Source organism: Engystomops pustulosus, chromosome 3 (genome assembly GCF_040894005.1).
Source record: "Engystomops pustulosus chromosome 3, aEngPut4.maternal, whole genome shotgun sequence".
Taxonomy (NCBI): domain Eukaryota; kingdom Metazoa; phylum Chordata; class Amphibia; order Anura; family Leptodactylidae; genus Engystomops; species Engystomops pustulosus.
The window spans coordinates 126,719,127-126,746,125 of NC_092413.1; the positions used below are offsets into that span (position 1 = coordinate 126,719,127).

A 26,999-nucleotide genomic window follows, 5' to 3' on the forward strand; every position below is an offset into this window, starting at 1 on the left:
TACATTAAACTCAAAATTATGTCCACACATGCAGCAAGTCACTTTATACAACCAGGGAAATGTGCTCCCCTATCCCTTGGGTTTCTAGAGTTAATCTGCTGTACATATGTCAGACATTAACAGTTGTTTGTCATTATGTCTGTGTAAGAGACAATCATCAAGACTAGGAAGCAAGCCACATATTTCTAAAGTGAATACATTCAAAACAGAGATGATGTGGTATATATTTGGTTGGGATATTCTGCATCTTGCACTTGTTATACTCTTATCTCAATTTCCCTTATAAACATAAGTATCAACAGTGACATCTGCAGGTTTAAGAAGAAGCTAACAGAACTCTCCAGTCTAGTCCCATCACAGCAATCCCAAGATTATTCGTTTCTCCGAAAAACAATATCACTTAGCAAAAACATTAGGATGACAACTGAAATAAGCCACATGGAGATTTGTTAGAGAAAATCAAATCTCACATCCAAAAAGTCAAATTTGTTGTATGGAGGTTACAGTAAATACTGGTAATTTTATAGCTCCTTATGCAAGTCATAAAGGCTGAGAGAATACAAGTTCTGCTATTTCTTTCAAGACGAGTAAAATATACAAGTACGTATATCAAAGATCATTCACCCAGGGAACACAGAGAGAGGCAAGCTGTATACCTCAACTCATCAAGATCCAAACCATTACCCCCCAAAAAAAGAAAAAACCATCATTTTATCCAGACCAGTTGTCTAGATGATGACACCAAGCCACATTGCAATGCAGTTTACAGGGCTTCTTTGAGAGGTTTTTACCGCATTCTAAGAAACTTAGCCTGAAAATTTAATGGGTAAATTTGCAACTCCGTATGGCGGGCTTATTCCATTTACCAAACCTTTTCTTGCCCATCTTACCCTAAAACTGTATTTTACAACAGCCCCGGTTGCATCACTGTACTGTGTTTTTATCATGAAAACTAAAACCAATAGATGTTGTTAAATCCCCCCCCCCCCTTGTACAGAACTGAAATCTTAGGAAAGCTTTTACATGTGTGGGTTTAAGGTGCTCTGCTGCAATAAAAGCTAAAATCTGAAAGGATCATAAAGAGAAGAAAGGATACGGAGATCAACTTTTAACCAGTTTGGCAGGAAAGGGTAAAAACACAAAACATATATTCATATTAAGTCAGGGGCAACATGACTGCCCCTTTAAAAAGTGATTACACAAGACAAAAATAAATGTCAACTTCGATGAAGGATGTGGAATATTGAACTCTTGTGGGTACTGACTTCTGCCGATTCACTACATAGATCAGACACTCTGTACTACCAGGATATCAGCTAAAAATACTCCCACCCAACGTTCTCAGGTTTATAGCAGTTTAGAAATTTGTGCTTGGCATTATAGAAAGGTATATTAATAAATATTACTATATTATATTTAGATCTAACTTCCCAGAAAGACTTACAATATCTAAAATGTAAAGCAGAATTATAAAGTTTATTTGTCACAAATCCCAACAGTTACAGTATGAAATTTCAGTACAGAAGCAAAACATCCTACTCCCCATGTGCTATCTGTGTACCTATAGATGCTTGGGTACATTCAGAAAAGTTCAGGCACAGAATTTGCCCTGAAATAATACATTCCGTGTATTGAGCCTCAATTATACCATAGCCCTGCACTCAGGTGGGGTTAATACTTCAGGGTTGGCAGGAAAACAGAGATTACATTCTTTTGTGATACATTGGGAAGGCAATTACTAGCTTTGGTTGATTTGACCAAGAACATCTCCAATCTACACAGTTTAAGACACAATTTACATGTTGATGACCGACCTTAACTTTAGGTTGGGCATTTACATGTGAATTCAAAGAAGTCCTAATATTAAAGGATCATTATGCTATTGTTATTATGCATGAGGCTCTAACCCCTCCTAGTAAACTTCAATATGATGTGATTGAACTTTATGTTTACATCTGCATAGTAAAAGCACATTTCGGCACATTTTTACATAGTGGTTGATTCAGATTTATATTTTGCCATGTTCAGATACTAATACACAACTGGCCTTGCAAAGTAACTGATGTCTTTATAATGACAATTGTAAAATGATCCAAACAAGAATAAATGAGAATTATGTGCAACCAGTCTACGGTGACCACAGAGTGTGTCTAAATTCATGCATTGGCCAACATCCCAGTATAAAACATGGCATTCACATGCAAAGCAGGTAACACCACAAGAAAATACTGTTAAAAAAGATGCAAGGGTTAAAAAAAAAAAAAAAATAATAATTCAATGCCTATTACATAATACACAAATTATTTCAACTGACATATCAATGCATTCCCATACTTATCACAGATTGGTATATGTATATAAAAAAAAATAATAATACAAAACATATTTGATACAGACATATTGCGGACTCCAATGTATATACATTCATTGTGATTCTACTACTAAAATAAGCACTCTAAAAATAGTTTTGTGTCCTCTTCCTTTGTGCGAGACTTGGAAGCTCCACATAAGACATTTAGTTTACAGCACATTTACATAGGTGGAAGATCTCTTGGCAGAAAACATCCACACACCGATTATTTTAATATATTCTTTATTGAGTCTGAGTTATTAAAATCAGGTGCAGTTTATAGAATCATTCATATAAACTGCATATCTTTTACAAAAACAGTGCAAAAGTATTACTGTTAATGTTTTTCAACTATGGACCACAAATTAAAAAAGGGGAAGGGGCACTGTACATGCTGTTGTAGTCCTCTTGCTATACATGCAAAGAATTGCAGTTTTGGAAGCATTCTCACAACCCAATATTTCACATAGCATTAAAAAACATAAAAAACAAAACTTAATCTTGAGGCAGTTGTCGTTGACTGGTATCTGGATTGGCAATGGGTGGTACCAACAGGAAACCAAACGAAAGATAAAAAGCAAGTATTGTTGCTGCTCTGCTAGAGTCTCAGGAATAGATTCCCACGTACGTCCAGCATGCAAAGTTCAGATCCCTCAATACAGAGGGAATTATAATGCAGCAATAAATTCACAGTCAGATGGAGGCATTCAGAAGCCCTGCATTTGTTTCATTTCTCCAGCAGGGAGTGAGGAAAGCAAGCTCAGGGTTAAATGCATTATCTGTACATTAAGTTCATGCATAGATAAAGTTGCTCAAGTCCAAAAAAAAAAAAATCTTTATACATCAGAGTTTGTGCTCAAGTTTGTCAGCCTGGGATCTGCATTGATCTCATATCTGTAGTGGTAACCCTCCATGTGATCTCTGCAGGCATCTCTGATGTTATAAATCCACTTTTTAATCCCCTTTCTATTCAGATACAAGACAAGCAGAAAGATGACTCCGATGAGGGCTAGCACTATGCCCAGAAAGACGTAGGAGGTTTGTAAGCTGTTGTCATTTGGATACAGGGAGCACTCTAGCTTTGAGACTTTGACAGAAAGCAATGAAACGTTCCTCATAATCTCTGGGTCAGTGCAAAGCAAACTGGATGAATCTTTGACTACAGTCGTGTCCTTGAGCCAACTGAGAAAAGGTTCAATCTCACAGTCACAGACCCAGCTGTTGTCACCCAGGAACACAGACAAACCAGAGTGGTTTGAAAAATCTTTAAATGTTCCATTTCTTAGGTTTTTTAAAGCATTATGTCTCAGATCCAAAACCTCAAGACTGTCAAGACTGGTAAAAATCCCAGGTCGAAGGCTGACCAGGGAATTGTTGCTCAGGTCAAGGTGTTTTAGGCTGGGCAATGAGCTGAAGATGTCTGGAGGCAGATACATAAGGCTGTTTCCACTCAGGTCTAGTTTTTGGAGGTTACTTAATGATCTATTCTGAAGGGCACCTGCCAAAATGAAGATCAAGGACTCATTGTAGAGAGAGTTTCTAAGGTTCAGCTCCTGAAGTGGACTACTAAGGTCAACACCAACTCGAAATGACAAATCGCTAATATAAGACAACTTATTGCCGCTGAGATCTAGATACTTTAGACCTGGAAGGTTTCTGAACGTATTCCTTCCCAGTTCCTGGAGCTGGTTGTTACCGAGTCCAAGATTGCTCAGGTTAGTTAAGACTTCAGGGAAGGATTCCTCTTGTAAACTGTTTATATGGTTGTTGGTGATGAAGAGATTCTTCACATAGGAAGGAAGGTTTTTGGGCACCTCTTTTAGATTCTTGTTAACACATTTCACAGTCCTGGCTGTATCTGAGCACTCGCACTTCTCAGGGCACAGCGGCTGCTGATCAGACTGAGACCACACACTGCCCAAACCGTGCGCAAGAAGTATAACTAGCAATAGTGACCCCCTGATATTTCGTCCATCACCCCCTAACCCCCTCCTCCAGAGCCACAATGAAGAGAGTACATGAGAGGAAGGCATCTCCTCTGCTATAACCCCAGGGCTCCCGTTAGAGAGGTCTTCCGGACTCCGTCACTCCAGTGTCTTACTCCCAGGCACAATACTCAGAGGAAGGGGCACAGCAGTGGGCACAGCGGGTAGCACTCCTCCAGATGCCAGCTCCTGCTCCAGGATGAACTTCCAATAGCAGACCTGAGGGGAAACAGAAACACAACGATATGAGACAAAGCTCCTAATCCTCCTTTCATCCCAGAACAAAACCTTGGCCATCTCTCTCCTCGCACTCCTTGTCATGGGGTGAATTCAGGCTTCAGGTTACATTCTCCACGCCCGTCATCACATTCCAATGAGGAACCCTTTTCCCCCATAGATTATAAACTAATTACCCCACTCCCGAGATGTACAGTAACTCGGAACACAAGTCTCAGCACAACTTCTCCCGCCTCAGGAAGCACTTTCCACACAACTCCCTGCACAGCTCTAACTAAGTTCCCGCCTTCCCCCCGTCTGCGAGACTTTACCTGCAGCCTGGAGTCGCCCCTGGTTTATGGAGAATTCCTGGCACTGGTCTCCCGGCAGCGCCTCCTCCTCATCCAGCCGCTCACACCAGCTTCTCACTTCGCTTCTCCTGCTGCTCCCTGGTCCTGCCTCTCCGGGACATACCACCAGCTGAAGGGGGAGACAAAAAGTAGTCTGTATGAAATCCCTTCTCTTCCGAGCAGTGTTCCTCCACGCACCAAATGCAGCGTGTATTTTACCAACAATCTCCTGCTTACACAAGAAAACACTCCACACTGATGTCCACATCAGCAGTGAAATAGTGCAGACCAGGTGACCCCCCCTCGTGGTAATGAGATCGCCCGGTGCTCGGATCTACCCCGCTCAGCTGTAGCAGGCAGCCTGGTGCTGGGCGCAGATGACTGGACGGAGGAGCAGCTGCTCGCTGGGACCTTGCTAGTCACCTCCTCGCTAAACTTCTACGGTGAATTCGCCTCCCAGAAATGTATGGCCCCTTCTCATTCACCACACAAAAAACTACATAAACACCCCCACTCAGGTGACTGGTAGTGATACCTCATGAGCATACACCAGGGCTGCCATGTGTGTCTCTGCGCCTGGGCTGTAAGGTCCTGTTCAGCAATTCGGGGTTAATTCCAAACATAAAGTTATATTTCATTATAGATTAAACACCGCCTGTAGGCAATATGCATGTCCCTTCACTTAGGAAAAGGAAAACTGGGGAACTGGAACCCTTCCAGAGGGGAAAATCTGGGGAAATTGTCCATGTGCAATACCACATTCAGCCTACAGAGGGCGTACACACTGAGTGTTGATGCAGTGAGAGGCAGCACCTTTTGGGGATGTATTCCTCTGCCCAATCACTAGTCAGCAAATACAAGCTGCCTAGGCCACACTCATGTCCATTCACACCAGGGATGGGATTGTCCATGTGTAGTATCTAATTCAACCTGGAGAGGGCACACACTTTGACCCCTTTAATATATACCGTATATATACATCCCCATAGATGGCTATGGCGCCCGGCCACTGTGCGTCACTATGCTTCTCTGCAGCGGTGTGAAAGTAGCCTCAGATGTAGTGCTTTTGGAGATGTATTCCTCTGCTGAATCACAATGTAGCACACATGAGCTGCCTGCAAGCTACTTTCATTCTCACTCACCAGGGAAAAGTGTATTGGGGAAAGATGGTGCAGAGAAGGCACACACTTTGCGTATACAGGTGAAAACTCCTAGGGGGCATTTATCAATATCTTGTACACTAATTTCCCACCCAAAATCAAGCCAAGTGATCATGAATGGGTGGGGGCATGTGCCAGGGTTTGACTTTAGACTGTGTAAGGTCATCTTTACTTGCACAGCAGCTGAAAAAGTCTCCGGACCACCCCCAGCATTATATCGAAGGCCAGAGTACCAGAGGATCTAGAATTTGCATGACTTTTGTGGCGATTCTACATGACACCAAATACCTTATAGGTGGTAAAATCCATTTGCTCTCACCACACTGCAAGATGGCTACTCTGCTACTCTCAGCTGCCATGCTGACTTACAAGACTTCTGCAAGGTACTGGAGATAACAATGCTGCAACTTCCTGCTTGGGAAGTCGGATTGCCTCCTCTGTCCCCCCCCCAACCTGCCTAGCAGCCAGTCCATGCCCGTAAATGATGCCCTTCTTCTTCTGGATCACCATCTTCACAGTTTCGTGCTAGGTAATCAAATTAATGATATCCTAAGTCCTTTGCCACATAGTCACATGACTAAATTCTACTAATGGTGGTAGATTGCCACTCGTCCTCGGGTTAAATTTACCTTAAGGTGCTATTACATGCTGGTGATTCTTTGGTGGGGTCTACGCTCACTTATGTTAGATGTTTATGTACATTGGCAAGGATGGAGTGGGGTTTTCAGTAATGCTGTTCTCATTTGGGTATGGGTCACCCCCTATCACTTAAATGGGTATTGCCATAATAATAAGATTCTTAAATAAGGAAAAATACAAATTCTCTAATTCACTGTTATTAACAAATATAGAGCATTTCACATATAAAATTCCAACCTGTCTCTATTAGTCTTGGTGTTTACAATTTTGGTTGTCCCTGGATCTGACCGTAAATCTTCCCAAGAATAGCTTCTGCCTCCTGCCCCCCTGCATTACAAGACCAGCTCAGACACGGGCACTTCCTGCCAGTAAGCAGCAGTGTGCAGAGACTTAGTCTACAAGCTACAGATACAATAAGGTCTGTATCTGGGAGGGAGGCATATAGCAGAGCATACTCTGTGTGTGTTATAGGTGAGCTGACCTAGCTGACTGTGTGTTTTATTGATTAGGTGAGTTAGCAGAGCTGAGTGTGTCATTGTGTTTTATATCCATTTCATGGATCTCATAATTTCTCATCTCTGATCTGTCTCATCTCTCTTTTTCTATGTGTCAGATGCTAGTACAATGTTCAGAAGCTAAATAAAAGTGTAGATAAACCTTGATCCTGATAATGTAACCACATTGTCAGCATCTCATAGCACATCATAATGTCTGATTAAAGAGTCCATGCCCAAACTCTGGAATTTTACACTGACCATTTCTTATAAGTGCTAAAACAGCAATAAAGCTGAGTAAAATTGTAAGGTAAGGGGGTTAAAATGATCTTTATTGTGTAAACATCAATGCTGAAGTTATCGTAACCGATGGGTTCCATTAGTATCCAAGTTTATTTTTCTTGCTATAATGGTTAACTGTGTATCACTCAATGTTTAAAGAGCAACTGTAAAGTTTTTTTCCCCCAAAAAGCAATAGCTCTTGGGATGTAAAACAACTTTGTCTATTATCTTTGTTCCCTAGTAGTTTACCTGTAGTTTCTTTGTTATGGAGACCGCAGTTTGTTATTATCTGATGGTTTTATGGGACTCCCTGCTAACAGAGGAGGAGGTCATGGGACAGAGCTCTCTCTGTGAATGTAGCAGAGCTGGATGTGTTTAAGACTGTGAATACAGATGTCTCCAGCACAAAATAGTGAGGTACAATATCTCCTCTATTCCCTATCAGTTCCTCCAACCCACTTTGTGATTCTACATATTTTTTTTGTTTCTTTCTGCACCTCATGCTTCTCCCTTCCCCCACCTTGTAATCCACACTTTGTGCACTGTGCAGCTATTAACCCTTGGTGCTCACATAGCATAGACTTCATGTAACTGGTTTACTTATGATTTCTTTTACATATTATATGTTCCCTGATTCTCTATATATAAAGATGGGTTGGCTAGATTCTGCGGGCGCTGACCACCGACTGAGAGTATCAGCGAATGTATCACTGGTTACAACTCCAGATTGGTAGGAATAATTTATTGATAAAACCAGAATGGTAAAACAAAAGTACAGGAATGTATAGTATATCCTCTTAACGCGTTTCGGGCCGGACGTCCCTTTCTCAAAGATAGGAATACTGTAATGGTAAGTATACAGGTATTTAAACAGGAAATCACATGTCTAGGACAGCTGGACAATTAGTGACATCACTTACAGGCAACCAATCAATGGTGTACTGGTCATAATTAGCATATGTAAACAGGAAATCACATGTCCAGGACAGCTGGACAATTAGTGACACTTACAAGCAACCAATCAATGGTGTACTGTGCATAATTAGCATATGTAAACAGGAAATCACATGTCTAGGACAGCTGGACAATTAGTGACATCACTTACAGGCGACCAATCAATGGTGTACTGTGCATAATTACCATATGTAAACATCTCTACATTGGTACATAAACAGGCCTTATACCTACAAATATAAACAATCATCCCTGATCCTCTATGTGAGTGATGGCGAACCTTTTAGAGCCCCGAGTGCCCAAACATCAACCAAAAGCCACTTATTTATTGCAAAGTGCCAGCACGGAAATTTAAGCAGTAATTTATTTATCCTTGTTCTTTGACAACTTTCAATCCTTCAGCCTCCTTAGGACACCAATGCAGTTGAAAGGAGGAGTGCAAATTCGCCTATCATTGTAGGAAGATTCTGTGGGAAGATTCTTTGAGTCCTGTCTGGTGAACTACCGTATATACTCGAGTATAAGCCGACCCGAGTATAAGCCGAGACCCCTAATTTTACCACAAAAAAATGGGAAAACCTATTGACTCGAGTATAAGCCGAGGGTGTAGTATACAGCCAGCTAGCCCCCTGTAGTATACAGCCTGTCCCAAGTAGTATACAATCAGCCTGCCCCCATGAAGTATACAGCCTGCCCCCATGAAGTATACAGCCTGCCCCCATGAAGTATACAGCCTGCCCCCATGAAGTATACAGCCTGCTCCCATGAAGTATACAGCCTGCTCCCATGAAGTATACAGCCTGCTCCCATGAAGTATACAGCCTGCCCCCATGAAGTATACAGCCTGCTCCCATGAAGTATACAGCCTGCTCCCATGAAGTATACAGCCTGCCCCCATGAAGTATACAGCCTGCTCCCATGAAGTATACAGCCTGCCCCCATGAAGTATACAGCCTGCCCCCATGAAGTATACAGCCTGCCCCCATGAAGTATACAGCCTGCCCCCATGAAGTATACAGCCTGCCCCCATGAAGTATACAGCCTGCCCCCATGAAGTATACAGCCTGCCCCCAAAAAGTATACAGCCTGCCCCAAAAAGTATACAGCCTGCCCTCAGTATAATAAAAAAATAAACTTAATACTCACCCTCCGACGATACTCACCTTTGATTTGAAGTGGCGGCTCCCGGTTCTCGGCGGCGGCTCCTGGTCCTGGGCGGCGGCTCCCGGTCCTCGGCGGCAGCTCCCGATCCTCTGCGGCGGCTTCTCTCTTCGATCTTCACGTGCCGGCAGTCGCGTCCATGCGACTTGCCAGCGGGCGCACAGTGCGATGCGGCGGTGTCGCCGCTGATGACGTCATCAGCGGCGACACCGCTACATCATATTGTGCGCCCGCCGGCAAGTCGCATAGACGCGACTGCCGGCACTTGAAAATCGAAGAGAGAAGCCGCCGCAGAGGATCGGGAGCTGCCGCCGAGGACCAGGAGCCGCCGCCGAGGACCGGGAGCCGGATGGTGAGTATTAATTTTTTTTTTTTTTTATTAACTCATGTTTTTTTTTTTTATTAACTCGTGTATAAGCCGAGATTAGGTTTTTCAGCACATTTTTTGTGCTGAAAAACTCGGCTTATACACGAGTATATACGGTACATGCTGGGGTGATGGCCTGGGTGCCCACAGAGAGGGCTCCGAGTGCCGCCTCTGGCACTAGTGCCATAAGTTCGCCACCACTGCTCTATGTGATGGAAGCGGCTGTATGTACACTATGCAATGTTTAGTGGATTTACTTGAGGGAAACTCAAATAGATTTTATGCTAAATTACTTGGAGAGAGAACACAAGGCATCATGGGATTTGTGGGCAAGCTATAGTCTGACAGACATTAATCACCACCCAATTTTGTCAAACACTTTCAGAACAGAGAATGCCATAACTTTAGAAAGAAAAGGATGAGCTGCACAAAGTAGGCATCATTTTGTTTGTTTTTAAAAGGTAAATCACATGTAATCATTTGGTGAAATCATAATATATATAAAAGAAAGTACCATATATACTCGAGTATAAGCCGACCCGAGTATAAGCCGAGACCCCTAATTTTACCACCAAAAACTGGGAAAACCTATTGACTCGAGTATAACCGAGTCAGCCCCCATGTAGAATACAGCCAGCCTGCCCCCATGTAGTATACAGCCAGCACCCATGTAGTATACAACCAGCCTCTGCCAAGCGCATTAAAAATAAAAAACTTAATACTCGCCCTCGGGTGTCCGGATCGTCGGCGCAGGTCCCGATGTTCGGCGTGGTTCCCGACGGCTCCTCTTTTCTCTTCTTTCTTCTCTAGCCGGCAGAGTTGCATCCATGTGATCTGCCGGCGGGCGCACACTGTGATGTGGCGGTGTTGCTGCTGATGACTTCAGCGGTATCATCGCATCATAGTGTGCGCCCGCCGGCAGATAGCATGGACGCGACTCTGCCGGATAGAGAAGAAGAACCGCTGGGAACCGCGCCGAAGACCGGGAGCCCTGCGCCAACGATCCGGACACCGGAGGGTGAGTATTAAGTTTTTTATTTTTTAATTGACTCATGTATAAGCCGAGGTGAGTTTTTTCAGCACATTTTTTGTGCTGAAAAACTCGGCTTATACACAAGTATATACAGTAATGGCAGCACTCCAAATTATGAAAAATATCAGCAGACTTTATTCCATAGTGCTAAAAGGCTTCAGTTGAAGCTGAAATGTAGCACTATGGAATAAATTCTGCTGATATTTTTACCTTAGTTGGAGGGCTTCCTTTATTTTTTTTTATATCCATGTAGAATTTCACCAGGTTCCGTTGGTTCCCTGATGTCTCTATTTTTTTGCTGTGCTGCTTTGTTTTTGTTTCTTTGTGTGTGTATGTATGTATGTATGTATGTATGTATGTATAGATATATATATATATATATATTATTCAGAGTATGGGCAGTGTGTAGGTATCCAGTGTGTGCACCCAGTCTAAGGATATCCAGCACACTGCAATCCCCTCAGTATGTAGGTATCCAGCATACTGTCCCCCTATATATAGGTAGCAAGCACACTGCAGCCTTCCACCCACCCATTGTATAGGTTTACAGCACACTACAGCCCCCCCAGTATAAAGGGAGCCAGCACACTGCAGCCCCCCAGTATATAGGTAGCCAGCACACTGCAGCCCCCCAGTATAAAAGTATCCAGCACACTGCAGCCCCCCAGTATATAGGTATCCTGCGCACTGCAGTCCCCCAGTATAAAAGTATCCAGCACACTGCAGCCTCAACCCCTAGTATATAGGTATCCAGAACACTGCAGCCCCTCCCCAGTATATAGGTATCCAGCACACTGCAACCCCTCCCCAGTATATAGGTATCCAGCACACTGCATGCCCCCAGTATATAGGTATCCAGCACACTGTCCCCCCAGTATAGAAGTCGTCCCCAGCACACTGCAACCCCAGTATACACTCACCTGACACTTTATTAGGTACACCATGCTAGTAACATAAAAGTGGACCCCCTTTTGCCTTCAGAACTGCCTCAATTCTTCGTGGCATAGATTCAACAAGGTGCTGGAAGCATTCCTCAGAGATTTTGGTCCATATTAACATCACACAGTTGCCGCAGATTTGTCGGCTGCACATCCATGATGCGAATCTCCCGTTCCACCACATCCCAAAGATGCTCTATTGGATTGAGATCTGGTGACTGTGGAGGCTATTTGAGTACAGTGAACTCATTGTCATGTTCAAGATACCAGTCTGAGATGATTCCAGCTTTATGACATGGCGCATTATCCTGCTGAAAGTAGCCATCAGATGTTGGGTACATTGTGGTCATAAAGGGATGGACATGGTCAGCAACAATACTCAGGTAGGCTGTGGCATTGCAACGATGCTCAATTGGTACCAAGGGGCCCAAAGAGTGCCAAGAAAATATTCCCCACACCATGACACCACCACCACCAGCCTGAACCGTTGATACAAGGCAGGATGGATCCATGCTTTCATGTTGTTGACGCCAAATTCTGACCCTACTATCCGAATGTCGCAGCAGAAATCGAGACTCATCAGACCAGGCAACGTTTTTCCAATCTTCTACTTGTGCAAATTGTAGCCTCAGTTTCCTGTTCTTAGCTGAAAGGAGTGGCACCCGGTGTGGTCTTCTGCTGCTGTAGCCCATCTGCCTCAAAGTTCGACGTACTGTGCGTTCAGAGATGCTCTTCTGCCTACCTTGGTTGTAACGGGTGGCGATTTGAGTCACTGTTGCCTTTCTATCAGCTCGAACCAGTCTGCCCATTCTCCTCTGACCTCTGGCATCAACAAGGCATTTCCGCCCCCAGAACTGCCGCTCACTGGATGTTTTTTCTTTTTCGGACCATTCTCTGTAAACCCTAGAGATGGTTTTGCGTGAAAATCCCAGTAGATCAGCAGTTTCTGAAATACTCAGACCAGCCCTTCTGGCACCAACAACCATGCCACGTTCAAAGGCACTCAAATCACCTTTCTTCCCCATACTGATGCTCGGTTTGAACTGCAGGAGATTGTCTTGACCATGTTTACATGCCTAAATGCACTGAGTTGCCGCCATGTGATTGGCTGATTAGAAATTAAGTGTTAACGAGCAGTTGGACAGGTGTACCTAATAAAGTGGCCGGTGAGTGTATATGTATCCCTCACACATCAGCCTCCCCCATATATAGGTTCCAGTCCACTTCAAGCCCCAGTATTTAGGTATCCAGCATACTGCAGCTCCCCCAGTATATAAGTACCCAGCACACTGCAGCCACCCCAATATATATATATATATGTGTCTAGAACACTGCAGCACCCCCAAGTATATAGGTAACCAGTACATTATAGCCCCCCCAGTATAAAGGTAGCCAGCACACTGCCCCAGCAAATTAAAAAATAAACTAAGCACTCCATGTGGCTCCTGTTTTCCCCTCTTCAGCAGCTCCTATGCTCTGCCTGCGCACACATTATGACGCGGGACTTATGGCATCCTAGTGTGTTTGCAGGTAGAGTGCATGGAGCTGCAGAAGAAGAGTGGAGAAGGGGAGCCGGTGGTAACATTGGAAGGTGAGTACTGAGATTCGCTTTTTTTTTACTGGGGGGAAGTTTTCGCATGCTGGCGTCCCCGTTTCTGTCACCCACCCTGCCCAATGGAAGAAACAGGCCTGACCAAGACCTATGATGGTCCACTACAGCCCCTCAAACAGCCCAGTTCATCATGCCACCATAAGAAATAGACTGATCAAATAGGCATCCATCCAAAACAAGAACTACTGCTGAGTAAAAAGAACATAACAGCTTGACAAGGCAAAAGTGTAACTTTTTGGAAGGTGTAAGTCCTATTACAGCTTCTGTAGAAGTGTCACACCATTTCAGAAAAGGAACATCATACCAACAGAAAAACATGGTGGTGGTAGTTTAATCGTTTTTGGGGTTTTTTGCTGCAAAATTTGCTGTACAAAATGGAACCAAGAATTCTGCTGTCTCTTCCCCCAGCCAATTGACTTGCCCACAGAATGCTAAGAGAGCCTGTGTCGTCACCGTCATTGTGTGGGCATGTCAGTCAACCAGGGAGGAGTGCATAAATTTATTATCATCACAGCCATGAGGCACTCAACAGAGCACCAAACGCTCATTTGCATAGGTTATAAAGCACTTTTTCTATGAAACTTTTTCTATAAGATGACTAAAGAAGGTTATTGCCGTTCGGGATAGTCAAAGTCTTGACCTTAATCTGCTTGAGATGCTGTGGCATGACCTTAGAAAAGTGGTTAGTGCTTGGAAACCCTCCAATTTAGGTAAACAATAACAATTCTGAAAATATGAGTGGGTAAAAATTCCTCCAGTGCATTGTAAAAAACTCATGGGCAGTTATCACAGACGCTTGTTTGAGGCTGTTGCTGCTAAAGGTGGTTCAACCAGTTATTAGGTTTAGATGGAAATTACTTTTTCCCTTAATAATGAATTCATTTATAAAATGAATGTTGTCCTTAGTTGTGTTATTTAAATCTGTTTGGTGATTTAAGCGTGACAACATACAAAAGATTAAGAAAAAAGAAAGTGGGCAAATACTTTTTCATACCACTGTAGCCCCCGTCAAATAATTTATATACACTTTTTTTATACACCTATTTGCCCATGAACTTTAGCTATTAAAAAGCAAATTTACTAAACTATGCTGCGTTCACTTCTCTCTGCAGAGTTGGGACGGATGTAAAGAAAGCATGCAGCAGTACCTTCCTGGGTCATAGTGCGCTGTGGAAGTCTCCCCATGGAAGTCTGCATCCTAAATATGGTCAGTCGCTCACCAAATGATGCCTCTTCCTTCAAAGGTTCTTTTCCTTTTGATGAGAAGCTTTTACCAAAACTCAGTTGTGAACTGCCCCTTATGGTCGCAGTCTTTGCTTTTTGGATTGTACTACACATTGGTATAACAGAAATTCTCAGTTATTAGTTTTGTTCTTTATCCTTAGGTTGATCATTTATTTACTTGCATCTGTACAGTACAAGTTCCTTCTCACTGGTTAAAAAACCTGCTTCTATCCTATCATTTGCAAAGGATAAAGCAATTTATCATCTGGCAATTGCTTTGCAAGCAGATTAGATCCTATGTTTAATTTTTCATACTAATCACATGCTATTTTTATCATGGTCCTGTAAAAGAGCTCTGCCTGCGTCATGAGCCGATTCAGATATGGGCATGAAATACATTTTTGTAATATTGTATGCAGTATGTTTAACCCTTTCCTGACACAGGACGTAATAGTACAGCACCGTCTGTGGTAACTTCCAGACACATGCTGTACTATTATGCCCTGCTTCTGGCACTGGCTCCCAAGTGGAGTCGACACCAGAAACTGCGGATGTCGGCCTTATGTTACAGCTGACACGCACCTGTATTACCCATCATCGGAGATTCAAGCAAATCTGTGAAAAAAAAAGTTTTAAAACAATTATAAATCATAATAATAGTTTTAATAAAAATAAATAATAAAATAAAGTGAAAGTCTATTATCTTCACATCACCATTTTCCACCTAAAAAAGTACAAAGCACACAAAATCACAAACCCCCCCCCCCCACATATTTGGTTTAACCACAATTTGTACAATAAATCACAAACATTATTAGACCTGCTCGTGAATGCCGTAAAAAAATCAAACAAAATAACTAGCCAAAAATGTAAAATTTTCCTCAAATCCCTTCACAAAAATGTTGCAAAGGTGATAAAAAAAAAAATTATGGGGCCAAAATGATACTACTGAAAAGTACAACTCATCACATAAAACATAAGCCTTCAACCAGCTCTGTCGACCGAAAAATACAAAAGTTATTCCACCAAAAAGATGGCGATTCTAAAACAAATGAGATGTTCTCTTTTTATTTGTTTTTCATCCGTAAAATTGTAAAAAAATACATAAACTATATACATGCGGTATGACCGTATCACTTTCCCTTCAATGCTATGGCGTGTGCCCATACAGCAGGTTTTCACCATGTATGGATTATTTCAGGAGAAATTGGGTATCAAACTTTGTGGAGTGATTTGGTATTTTATCTACTGAGATTACCGTATATACTCGAGTATAAGCCGAGACCCCTAATTTCAACACAAAAAACTGGGAAAACCTATTGACTCGAGTATTAAGTCGAGGGTGGGAAATGCATTGGTCACAACCTCCCAGTATATAGCCAGCAAGGCCCCTGTGTTGATAGCCTACCAGCCCCCTGTAGTATACAGCCGGTCCAGCCCCTGTAGTGTATAGCCTGCCCAGTCTGTCTCCGATGCTGCCTCGGGTCCTTCGGTCCTCTTCGGATTCTTCCACTCCTCTTCGGGTCTTCGCGCTCCGCCGGCACACAGAATTACGTCAGCTGCTTGCCAACGTCATTGTTTGTGAGCTGCCAGCATCGGGAGGGGACCCAAAGAGGAGTGGAAAAACCCGAAGAGGATCCGAAGGACCCGCGGCGGCACCAGAGCATCGAAACAAGTATAACACCTACAGGTGACGTTGGAAAGGCGAGTTTTGACTAATTTTTTTACTCGAGTATAAGCCGAGTTAGGGTTTTTGAGAACAAAAACTAGGCTTATACTCGAGTACAGGCAGTCCCTGGGTTATATACAAGATATGTTCTGTAGGTTTGTTCTTAAGTTGAGTTTGTATGTAAGTTGGAACCCTATACTTTATTATTGTAACCCCCGTCAAAATTTTTTGACAATTGGATTTTAAAAATGTTGAATTGTCATAAGAACCAGGATTAACCATAAAGCTTCATTGCAGACACCTCTGTTAACTGTTATAGCTGTTTATTGTAGCCCAGGGCTAAAGTACAATAAATTACCAAAATCCAGAGGTCCGTTTGTAACTAGGGGTCTTATGTAAGTCAGGTGTTCTTAAGTAGGGGACCGCCTGTATATATAAATGTTTGAAAAATACATTAATTTATCCAAATTTAAATTTCAAAATTGCACCCGATTTTGTTATAACTCCTGTGTAGCAATTAAAGGGTGAACAAACTTCATAAAAGTTGCTTTACATATGTTGAGGTGTGTAATTTCTACAATGGGTTAATTAACATATTTAACATTTAATAATTAACACTGGCGTGGCGCAGAGGACCTGAAATAATCGCAAATGCTAGCTTACTGCTACCTTTTGCGATTATTTGCCCCGATCCGCCACCTTCACGCCAGTGGGGCGTGAAGGGGTGGGGGTGCGGCCGGCCAAGTGGAGGGCGCAGCCATACGGGAGTGGACCGGCACGGGGAGTAACTGTCCCCGCGCCTGCACACTCACTGCTGCCGGCGACTTTTCATATGTGAAAAGCCTCTTGATGTGATATGCGGAAGCCTCTTGATGTATCGGGCTGCGAACATGCACGAGCGCCAGTGTATGATAAATATGCCCCACGGAATCTATAGTCCATCGGTGTGACAATCGGGACCCTCCATGCAGCCATGCACGATAAGGACCCCAGGGCTGCCTATAGTAGCAGCCTGTCAGGATCGTGCACTGTGCAGCTGTCAGCCTATGCAGAATGCATAGGCTGACTATGTAATATACTGCAATACATTAGTATTGCAGTATATTACAATGAACAAGTGATCAAATAATCACTTGTTCATGTCCCACCCTGGGACAAAATAAAACAGGAAAAGTTAAAAAGAAAAAATTGCAATTATCACAGTTTTCATTGATACCAGCACCCTGAAGACACCAATAAAGCAGAAAATAGTCCCAGGTAGCGCTGTCACTTTAAAATACCTCTGTGCACAGCAAGTCCTGGGCTGTCTGGGACTGCAGGAAGATACCTGGAGTCATCTCTGGTGATGGCCTGAGTGCCCACAGAAAGGGCTCTGAGTTCCACCTCTGGCACCAATGCCATAGGTTAGCCATCACTGATATAGGGTATCTACACGTCCGTAACAACCCGTACAGTTAAATAAAATTGTCACTGAACCCGTGACCTCATAAAAAGCACAGAAAAAGTGATCAAAAAGTAACGTTTACCCCGACATGATACCAACAAAAAGTACAGCTTGTCCCGCAAAAGCTCTAACACAGCTCTGTAAACAAAAAAATATAAACGTTCTGCCCATTGTTACATGGCGATGCAAAAACAAGCAAATTTCTCACAAAATGCTTTCTCTATTCTGCAAAACAAGTTTACCATAAAAAAAGCTGTATAATTGGGGTAGCGCCGTAATCGTGATAACCCATAGAATAACGATAATACATTAATTTTATGGTACGGTGAACATCCGGGAAAAAAAATGCTAAAAACCGTAGACAAGAATTAATGATTTTTTTAACCACCACCAAGAAAGAGTTAATAAAATCTGATTATTAGCTATTGAACCCCCCATAAATGATGTACCTGAAAAGTGGATCTCATCCACACAAAAAAGAATCCCCCATATGTCCAGTACAAGTACAAAAAAATAAACATTTTATAGTAAAATACAATACAAAAATACTTCCGTTCTATGCCCATACAGCAGTTTACTACCACATATGGGGCATCATCTTACTTGGGGTTTCACACTTTGTGGAGTTTTTTGTCATTTAATACATTGTGGTTTCATTTTTGGCCAAAATTAATATATTGTCTAAAAAAAATTAGTTTGTAAATTACACCTCCATTTTGTTTTAACCCCTGTGAAACATCTTTCACCCGTTGAAAGGTCTAGTTTCTAAAATGGCATAACTTACAGGGTTTTACTGCTGTTTAGGCTTCTCAAAGGCACTTAAAGCTGAGCAGGTGCCTCTAAATAAGGGTTTTTGCTGATTTTCATAAAAATGAGACAAATTGCAGCCACAATTCTGAACCTCCTAACAACCTAGAAAAGAGAGGATGCATAAAACCCTATGCCAATATAAAGCAGACATTCCAGAAATGTTAGTTATAAAGTTACTTGGGTGCTGTCAATATCTGCTTGAAAAGCAGAAAATTTTGAACTTTGAAAATAAATAATTTTTAGAAATGTTTGCCTAATTTCAATTTTTTTCATAACTAAACACAAAATATATTATCAAAATGTTTCTATTACTTTCAAGTACAATGTGTGACGAGAAAACAATTATATCATCAAAATGTTTCTATTACTTTCAAGTACAATGTGTGACGAGAAAACAATCTCAAAATCCCCTGGATATGTTAAAGTTATAACCTCCTATAATGACACAGGGCACATTTTAAAAACCAGGCCTGGTCGTAAAGCCCTCAAATTGCTTAGACACAAAGGGGCTAATGGGGTGTATGATTCAAGTGACTTGAAAGCTGACCAGGTCCCTCAAAAGTAGGATTTTGTATTTTTTTTATTAAACTGTGAAAAATTGCACCTAAAGTTCTCATAACATCCTACAAAAATGAGATAACACATAAAAAACCACGTCATGTCAAGTTATTTTGGTGTTTGGTGACTTTGTGTAGGACATTTTGAATTTCGACACTCAAGAATTTTTCCAGGTTTTCACCAAATATCCTTTTTTTCCATAAATAAACACAAAACATATGAACCAGATTTTTCAACTAACATGAAGTTCAATGTGTCATGAGAAAACAATCTCATAATCACCTGGATATTTTAAAGTTACATATAGTGACATATGTCAGTTTTAAAAAAATGGTGCAAAATGTCCGAGTCGTTAAGGGGTTAAGAGAAGCATTTTACCCTACAGAGTTATGAGCCTCATGGGGCTTCTTATTATTAGTGATCACCTTTGTGACTCTTAACACGTGTTTATGCTGTCTAAGCACATATTACATAAGGAAGGCTGTATACATAACTATTTCTTACAGACTAAAGAATAAAATTGGTGCTGTTTGCTTACACATGGAAATATCACCAGTATACTGTGACATGTCATACTTTTATTATGCAAATATTAGTCAATAGCAAGTGAAAAACACAGAAAAAAAATAATAAATACTATTTACTGACAGTAGCATGCTGCTTTCTCAGTGTGTGTTTTCAGCACCCTATTGCTTGCAGGATTTACACTGGTTTCCCAAGACAGTAGGCTGTGTTATTTATTGAAGAAGGAAAGCACTTCTGGGGGAGGGAGGTAGATCATCCACAGGGGACATGAAACAGCTGATAGGATCTCAATGACAACAGGAGAGCACCGGAAGGTGGGGGGAATTGGGAGGGGGGGGGTAGATTTATAGCAACATAATTAAATCCAAAAATGTATATAGTTTTTCTATCTTTTTATGTTCTCTGGGTTACTTGTCAAGAGAAGAAAATGCAGAAGACAGGGTGGAAAAATGTGAATGGTGAGGTTATTATATTTAACCCCTTAAAGTCGCTGCTTCCCCTTTTTCATTTTTGGATTTTAATTTTTCACTCCCCACCTTCAAAAATCTATAAACTTTTTTTTATTTTTTCATGTACAGAGCTGTGTGATGGCGGAACAAATTACACTTCAAAATGGTGGTATTTAATATTCCATGCCGTGTACTGGGAAGCGGGAAAAAAAATTCCAAATGCAGTGAAATTGGTAAAAAAAACTCATTTGTGCCGTATTCTTATGGGCTTGGATTTTACGGATTTTACTGTATGCCACACATGTCTACTTTATTCTTTGGGTCGGTACGATTACGGGGATACCTAATTTGTATAGGTTTTATAATGTTTTCATACATTTATAAAAATTAAAACCTCCTGTACTTTTTTGTAATCTTTTTTTTGGGAGGTGTCTTTTTTTGGGGCTTTTGATGACGTTAACAATGTTATCATTTTTAGGACTGTACAACCTTTAGACACTTTTTATAGAATTTTTTAATTTTTTTTAAAATGGCAAAAAAGTGCCATTTTCGACTTTGGGCGCGATTTTCCGTTATGGGGGTTAAACACAGAGAAAAAACGTTATTATATTTTGATAGTTATTTATATCACTTCTAGGGAAAGGGGGGTGATTTGAGTTTTAGTTTTTTTTATTATAATTTTTTTTTTAAACTTTTTTTAATTTTTATTTTTACTATTTTTCAAAACTATACTTTAACCCTAGGTTGTCTGTACGATCCTATCATATACTGCCATTCATTACAATGTGCTGACAGCCCGTGAGCCCTCTCCATGCACCAGCACCAGGCATGTGACGTAGTATTACGCTTTAAAATAGCACTGAAAATATATCCTGCTGCCGAACATTCAACCAGCGCTGTGAATAAGCCCCTCTGCAACTGCTGTCAGTGCATAACATCTCATAGAGCCGGCAGCAATTGCGCAATATATGCGCTGCTGGCGGCGGTTCTTACTGGTCCATAACTGACAGGGGGTGTGTCGGCCGGCCCTCTCAAGAATACGGCTAACTGCTAGGGGACCTGTACGTCGATCCGACCTCTTATTTGGTAAGAGGTTGGGATCGATTAAAACTAAGTTTGCACACACACATTTTAATAAATATAAAGGGGCTGGGGACAGGATTAGGGGCAGCATATTTGGTGGGGGTATTTTTCAGGGGTGACAGGTCCTCTTTAAGATAATTGAACCTACTGTTAGATTCTTACACATCAGAGCTAAGATAACATCCCCAGAATGTTACCAGAAGACAGCAGTGCTGGACCCAGGAGGAATCTCTCCAATGATCCACTGCTTCAGGCTGTGTTCACATGATGCATTTGAATTGTATTTTGAAACGCAAAATGCTTCATCATGTGAATACATTTTGGTGCCTGTCCCCTCTGGCAGGATCTGCTCTTCTTTAAGCTTCCTATGCCCTTGTTTTTAAGCAAAAAAGGCTTTAAAATTATGCAAATAAGTCTGAGGGGCTCCAGGCTCCATTAAATCTATTGAGCGCTGCAACACTCATGCTCATTTGCATAATTTGTAAAGACTTTTTTTTTGCGAAAATAAGAGAGAAGCTAAAATAAGAGAGGATCCTGTCAGAGGGGGCACACACCAGTATGTCAGTGTGCTTAGTTTATAAACACAATTAAAGAACAGTGCAGAGAAGCTTCTGCACATCACAACTGCGTTTACACTGAAGTGTTTATAATTCGGAAATGCACACCACGTGCTTTGAATTGTGCACATCTGATCGGGAGAGACTCCTCCGCACTACGCATGAATTGTGTTCCTAATAGTAATTCCAGCCTCTCCTAGTTACGCCCCTACCGGGGTGATAGGAGACACAGCACTGCAATGGAGCACCAGAGGGGGGTAAGTACAACTGCTTTCTTGTTTTTAAAGCCTCCCCACTACAGTGATAAAAAATATACAAGCCTGGAAAACCCTTTTAATCGTGAAGGCCATAAATGTATATGTATATGACCAATTTGGAAAGCTTTGTGCAGCGCTGTTTAATCTGTATGCACTATATAAATAAAGAATTATAATAATAATAATGATATCATATATAGACCTTTATAAATATATATGTACTTATTTATACATGCCTATATACAATATAGACATATATACATACGTGACCTTCATGATTAAAGGGGTTGTCCAGACTTATCTATATACAGCCATGTTTAGATACTTGAGAACAGAACCAAAACCAAGCTCAGTGTTGTGTATTGAGTGCAGAATTATTAGATTAAGTGTAATGCCAGCACTTACTGTAAATCTGACAACTCACATATGATGCCTTTGGTTGGAGGAATTTTCTTCATCTTGTTCTTCTACCTGGAGGATATGATATCTTCTTTCAGACAGAATTCGGCTCTGAAAATTTAGAGTAACAAAAAAGTTAGGTTCCTCATGTTGTCATCTCCTCCACCTTCTTTTGACAAATTTTATAGTGTTCTGTTGTTCCCCTAAGACAGTGATGGCCAACCTTTTAGATACTTAGTGCCCAAACTACAACCAAAACCAACATATTTTTTGCAAAGTGCCAATGCAACAACTTAAGCAGAAACTTATTACTCCCTGCTCTTTCATGGGTTCAAATTGTAAAGGGCACCTGAGGACACCAATACAGTAGAAAGAAGGAGAGGAATTTTGAATTATCAGCGTAGCTTCCTTCTAGAGTTCTGGGCTGCCTGGGACTAAAAGAGTCCTTGAGTCCTGTCTGGCGAACTCTGCGCTGGGGTGATAGCGAGGGTGCCCATAGAAAGGGCTCTGAGTGCCACCTCTGGCACCCATGCCATAGGTTCGCAACCACTGCCCTAAGATCACAGTTATACCACACAGTAGCCAATAGTCACAGGGCTGTCCCCAGTAGCCACTGCTGCCCCTAGTATTCACAGGGCTGGTGCCGAAGAAGTCACAGTGCTGCCCCCAGAAAAAAATACTGCTCCAGTAGCCATAGTTCTTCCCCCTAAGTAGTCACAGTGAAGCTCCCAATTAGTCACACAGGGTTGCCCCCCAATTCGTGCCACACTGCTGCCTCCCAAATCATTGCAGAAAACTACCCTCCATGTCGTCACACAGGGCTGCTCCCCATGTCGTCACATGGGGCTGCTCCGCATGTAGTCACACGGGGCTGCCCCCCCAAGTAGTCACACGGGGCTGCCCCCAAGTAGTCACACAGGGCTTCCCCCCCAGTAGTCACAGGGCTGCCCTCCAGAACATTCAGAAAACCATACCCCCCATTTAGTCATGCAGGGCTGCCCCCAAGTAGTCACAAAAGGCTGCCCCGAATTGCAACACAGGGCTGCATTCCAAGTAGTTGCGTAGGGCTGCCCCCTAAGTTGTTGTGCAGGGCTTGCCATCATGTAGTCTCACAGGGCTGCCCACCACAACACCCAGAAAACCATACCACCCCCCAGTGTCTGGCGGCAAATAAAGCCCTGCTTAAGGAGCAAAAATAAAAATGTATGAAAGATTGTCTGCAATTTATTAGTTCAGCACACAGCCATTATATGCATGAAGCTCCATGCTACAAGATGGCTTAAGTACACAATGAAGAAAGGCCTGATGATTAAATTAAATAAAAAATAACATAGCTTTGTAAAGGCTTTGAAAATTTCTTAAAATATATATGGAAATTTCTATTATTAATTATATGAAAACCTATTCTACTACTTATCGCTGCTGAATTTGCCCCTTTATGTCTTCATCTCGCTTCATAAAATCACATTGCTTCCCTAAAGGTACGTTAAGTATAATGTTCCAGGGTTAACAACAATGTGCTCCTGAATAAAATTTTCTCACAACACACATACTCCTCATAATACCCCTGACCCTGATGTGCCCCCCAAGCCAATTAATTTTTTTATGGTGTCTCTCCAACCAATTAATAATATAAATATTCAATGGTTTTTATATATATATATATATATATATATATATATATATATATATAATATATATATATGCCAAATATACTGGAGTATATACGGTATTGATTATGATTTGTTGTAAATAAAATGACTTGCCTCCTGCAGTTTTCCTGTTATTCTTCTTAGAAAAGTTGATAAAGACAACAGAATGCAGGCAGCCCTATGATGCAGCACATGCAGGAGATTAGAGCTGTTGTAATCAATTGTTATGGTGTCTTTACAATTGATTATTCAATTTTGAATGATTTAGTAAACAAGAAGCCTCATCAAGTGGCCACATCAAGTACTAAAGTAATTGTCCACAGAACTAATGAAAGGGGTCGAGCCAAGTGATTAGGTCCCTCAGTGCAGCACCCCCAGTAGTGTACGGGTATTTTGGTGATGGCCAATATCTTATTTGGGAAGTCTCTAGCTTATCCACGATTCTATAGTGAAAAGAGAAAATAAAATGTTCCCATATCAGATTCTAGTATTGCAATATTACTCAAACACATGACAATTCCCTGAATGGAAATCACCAGGACAACCTTTGTGCAGACAACGGACAAGCAAATCTGAAGCCTAACACAGAAAACACACCACCATAAGAGCAGACTGGCCACTACCATCTGAATCTCTAATCATCTGAGATGTAGCAAATTGTCAACAAACCATATTTTAAAGGAACCCTTCCATCAAAATTAAGCCTAAGAAGCTACATCAGAAGGGGCTGTGGTAATGCCCCCAGAACCTTTCTAGCACATTAACATAATTATCTAGAAGACCATGGTTAAGAAATATAAGAAGATTACCATAGTTGAAGTGCCTGTATCTATAAGTGAGTTCCCCTTTGCTTGATTTTGGTAGATTTCTTTTAAATAGGTCAAACTTTGCTAGTTATAGCCTCTACATTTTACTTATCATCATCATCTTAGTAGCAGGAGGTTAACTATAGGGTAGTCATAACCGTGTCAGGTGGTCCCATCATCTGACCTGACACTAAAGAATGGAGGATGTGCACTGTTACGAGTATAATATGTATGTACCATATATGTGATGTATATATGCTGTATATGGTGTATGGTGTGTATACACTGTATGTTTGTATATATGCTGTATGTCTGTATATGGAATTGTATGTGTGTATAAGGTCTATATGTGTGTAAGAGTGTATACATGTGTGTGTATAAGTGAAGAACTGTATGTTTATAGGTATCGAAATGCTGGTATATATATTTTTTTAAGCGGTATGGGGGGCTCATTCAGAAGTCTGCTATGCGGCCCTGCCTCTTTTTCCCAGTTCTAAGAATAAGCTGTGATTTCATGTAGGTTTTCTATGTAGAGATGCTTGTTAGACATTTCAAGACCTCACCGCCCTTTTTATAATTCTAAACTTAGTCACTAAATGTTTGGTCCTTTGTCCATGACTACATGACATTTGTCATAGAACTAAGATTAAGTAAAGTACCGTACTTCAACTCCAGTCCAAAAACGACAAAGCCAAACACCTCTATGTGTTGCAGATTTCAGTATTCTTTACTTCCTTCATTTTGGTCAATGCAATTTTCCAGTACTTCACTCCCCTCTAGTGGAATAAATATGTGAAAGAAATGGATATATAGCACATTTCTAGTGTGTATTTCTATTTCACAACCAAAGTGAAGTATTTCATATGAAGTTAAGTAATTATGCAACATATTTTTAGGTTGTTTTCTCAGTGAGAAGACATAGTCACTTAAAAAACTTTACGGGTTGCTGTTTGAAACCGACAGCATGTAAACTGAATTGTAATGGCATATATAATCTCATTTCCCACAATGCACCACAGTTGCAATGTATAACTAAAAATATTATTCTGGTTTATTTATTTACTTGACTAAATTGCTGTGGCTTCAATTACCAATTAAAGTGTCCATACAAAAGGAAAATATTACCTTTAAGTATCATATGTATCACATGGTCTGAAGACATAGTGTTAACCTGCAACACAATCTAAAGTACTCGCTAGCTGTGGTTTCATGTCAAGTATTATATGACTTTGCTTTCCATAACATGGCCTCTTCAAGAAACCTTGCTCAGGGCTCACCACTGGTTCAAACGCTAAATTTGATCAGGGTTACTTGTGTGATTATCTAAGATTACCTTGAATTAGGTGTAAATTATGTTTTACATGTACAAGAGTTTGACAAAAGTTGTATTTGATTGCAGTGCCAAGTACAAGCCCCAGTACTCAGAAGAATACACAGATGACAGCCTGGGCATCTGTCCAAACTGGTTCATGGTTTTTTTCCTATTTATGAAGCCAATAATAGTATCAAGATGGCATAACAAAGAGAAGGAGTGATACTGCTTATCTTATGAGTAGTTAATGATGGTGTGCTTAAAGGAAATCAACCACTGAAAAAAAAACCTATAAATACTCAAATTCCTCTTCATCTTGATCCCAGCATTGCCCATTGCTAGTATTGACACACCGAATCACCTTGAAAAGAAACTGATAATTAGCAGCACGAAGCGCGTGAATTCATGCTTCTCGCATGCGGGGATGTGCATAATTAGCAGCCTGGAGTGCTGGACGTCTTGTCCCCGCGCTTCGAGCTGATGGATCATGCCTTGAACACCCGTTTTCTGGTGTGCATATGCCATTGAAATTGCAACTTTTCAGCCCTTTTTGGGCACATGTGCCTTTTTTTTTAAAATAAAGTGGGAGCAGCAGGATGGGAAACAAGACAACTGGTACAGGTTCTAACTAAACTTGTGAGTTCTTCACCATAAATATTAAGTGAGAAATAAGTCAGCCATCATTTTTTAACATTCTGTAAAAAATATTTACT

At 41.3% G+C, this 26,999-nt stretch overlaps 1 protein-coding gene and 1 long non-coding RNA gene across 5 annotated transcripts; one reads left to right on the forward strand and one right to left on the reverse strand.

Annotated features, from left to right (window-relative positions):
* Nucleotides 1-1,095: 1,095 nt before the first annotated feature.
* TPBG (trophoblast glycoprotein) lies at nucleotides 1,096-22,605 on the reverse strand. 4 transcript variants are annotated; one of them, XM_072142058.1, is made up of 3 exons: nucleotides 22,542-22,605; nucleotides 4,884-5,031; nucleotides 1,096-4,554 (listed from the first exon to the last, which is right to left on the reverse strand). In XM_072142058.1, the coding sequence occupies exon 3, from the start codon at nucleotides 4,381-4,383 to the stop codon at nucleotides 3,187-3,189; it is 1,197 nt and encodes a 398-aa protein (XP_071998159.1). In that variant the 5' UTR covers nucleotides 4,384-4,554; nucleotides 4,884-5,031; nucleotides 22,542-22,605; the 3' UTR covers nucleotides 1,096-3,186. The 4 variants fall into 4 exon arrangements, with proteins under 4 accessions (XP_071998159.1, XP_071998158.1, XP_071998157.1 ...); XM_072142057.1 differs by lacking the exon at nucleotides 22,542-22,605 and adding an exon at nucleotides 5,437-5,511; XM_072142056.1 differs by lacking the exon at nucleotides 22,542-22,605 and adding an exon at nucleotides 5,139-5,311.
* LOC140121902 (uncharacterized) lies at nucleotides 5,221-26,999 on the forward strand. Its single transcript, XR_011854216.1, has 3 exons — nucleotides 5,221-5,365; nucleotides 14,654-14,748; nucleotides 26,374-26,999. It is a non-coding gene; the product is annotated as an uncharacterized lncRNA (long non-coding RNA).

Excerpts from the sequence above, each read along its gene's own strand:
- TPBG (XM_072142058.1), bottom strand. The coding sequence starts at position 4,383 with ATGCCTTCCTCTCATGTACTCTCTTCATTGTGGCTCTGGAGGAGGGGG.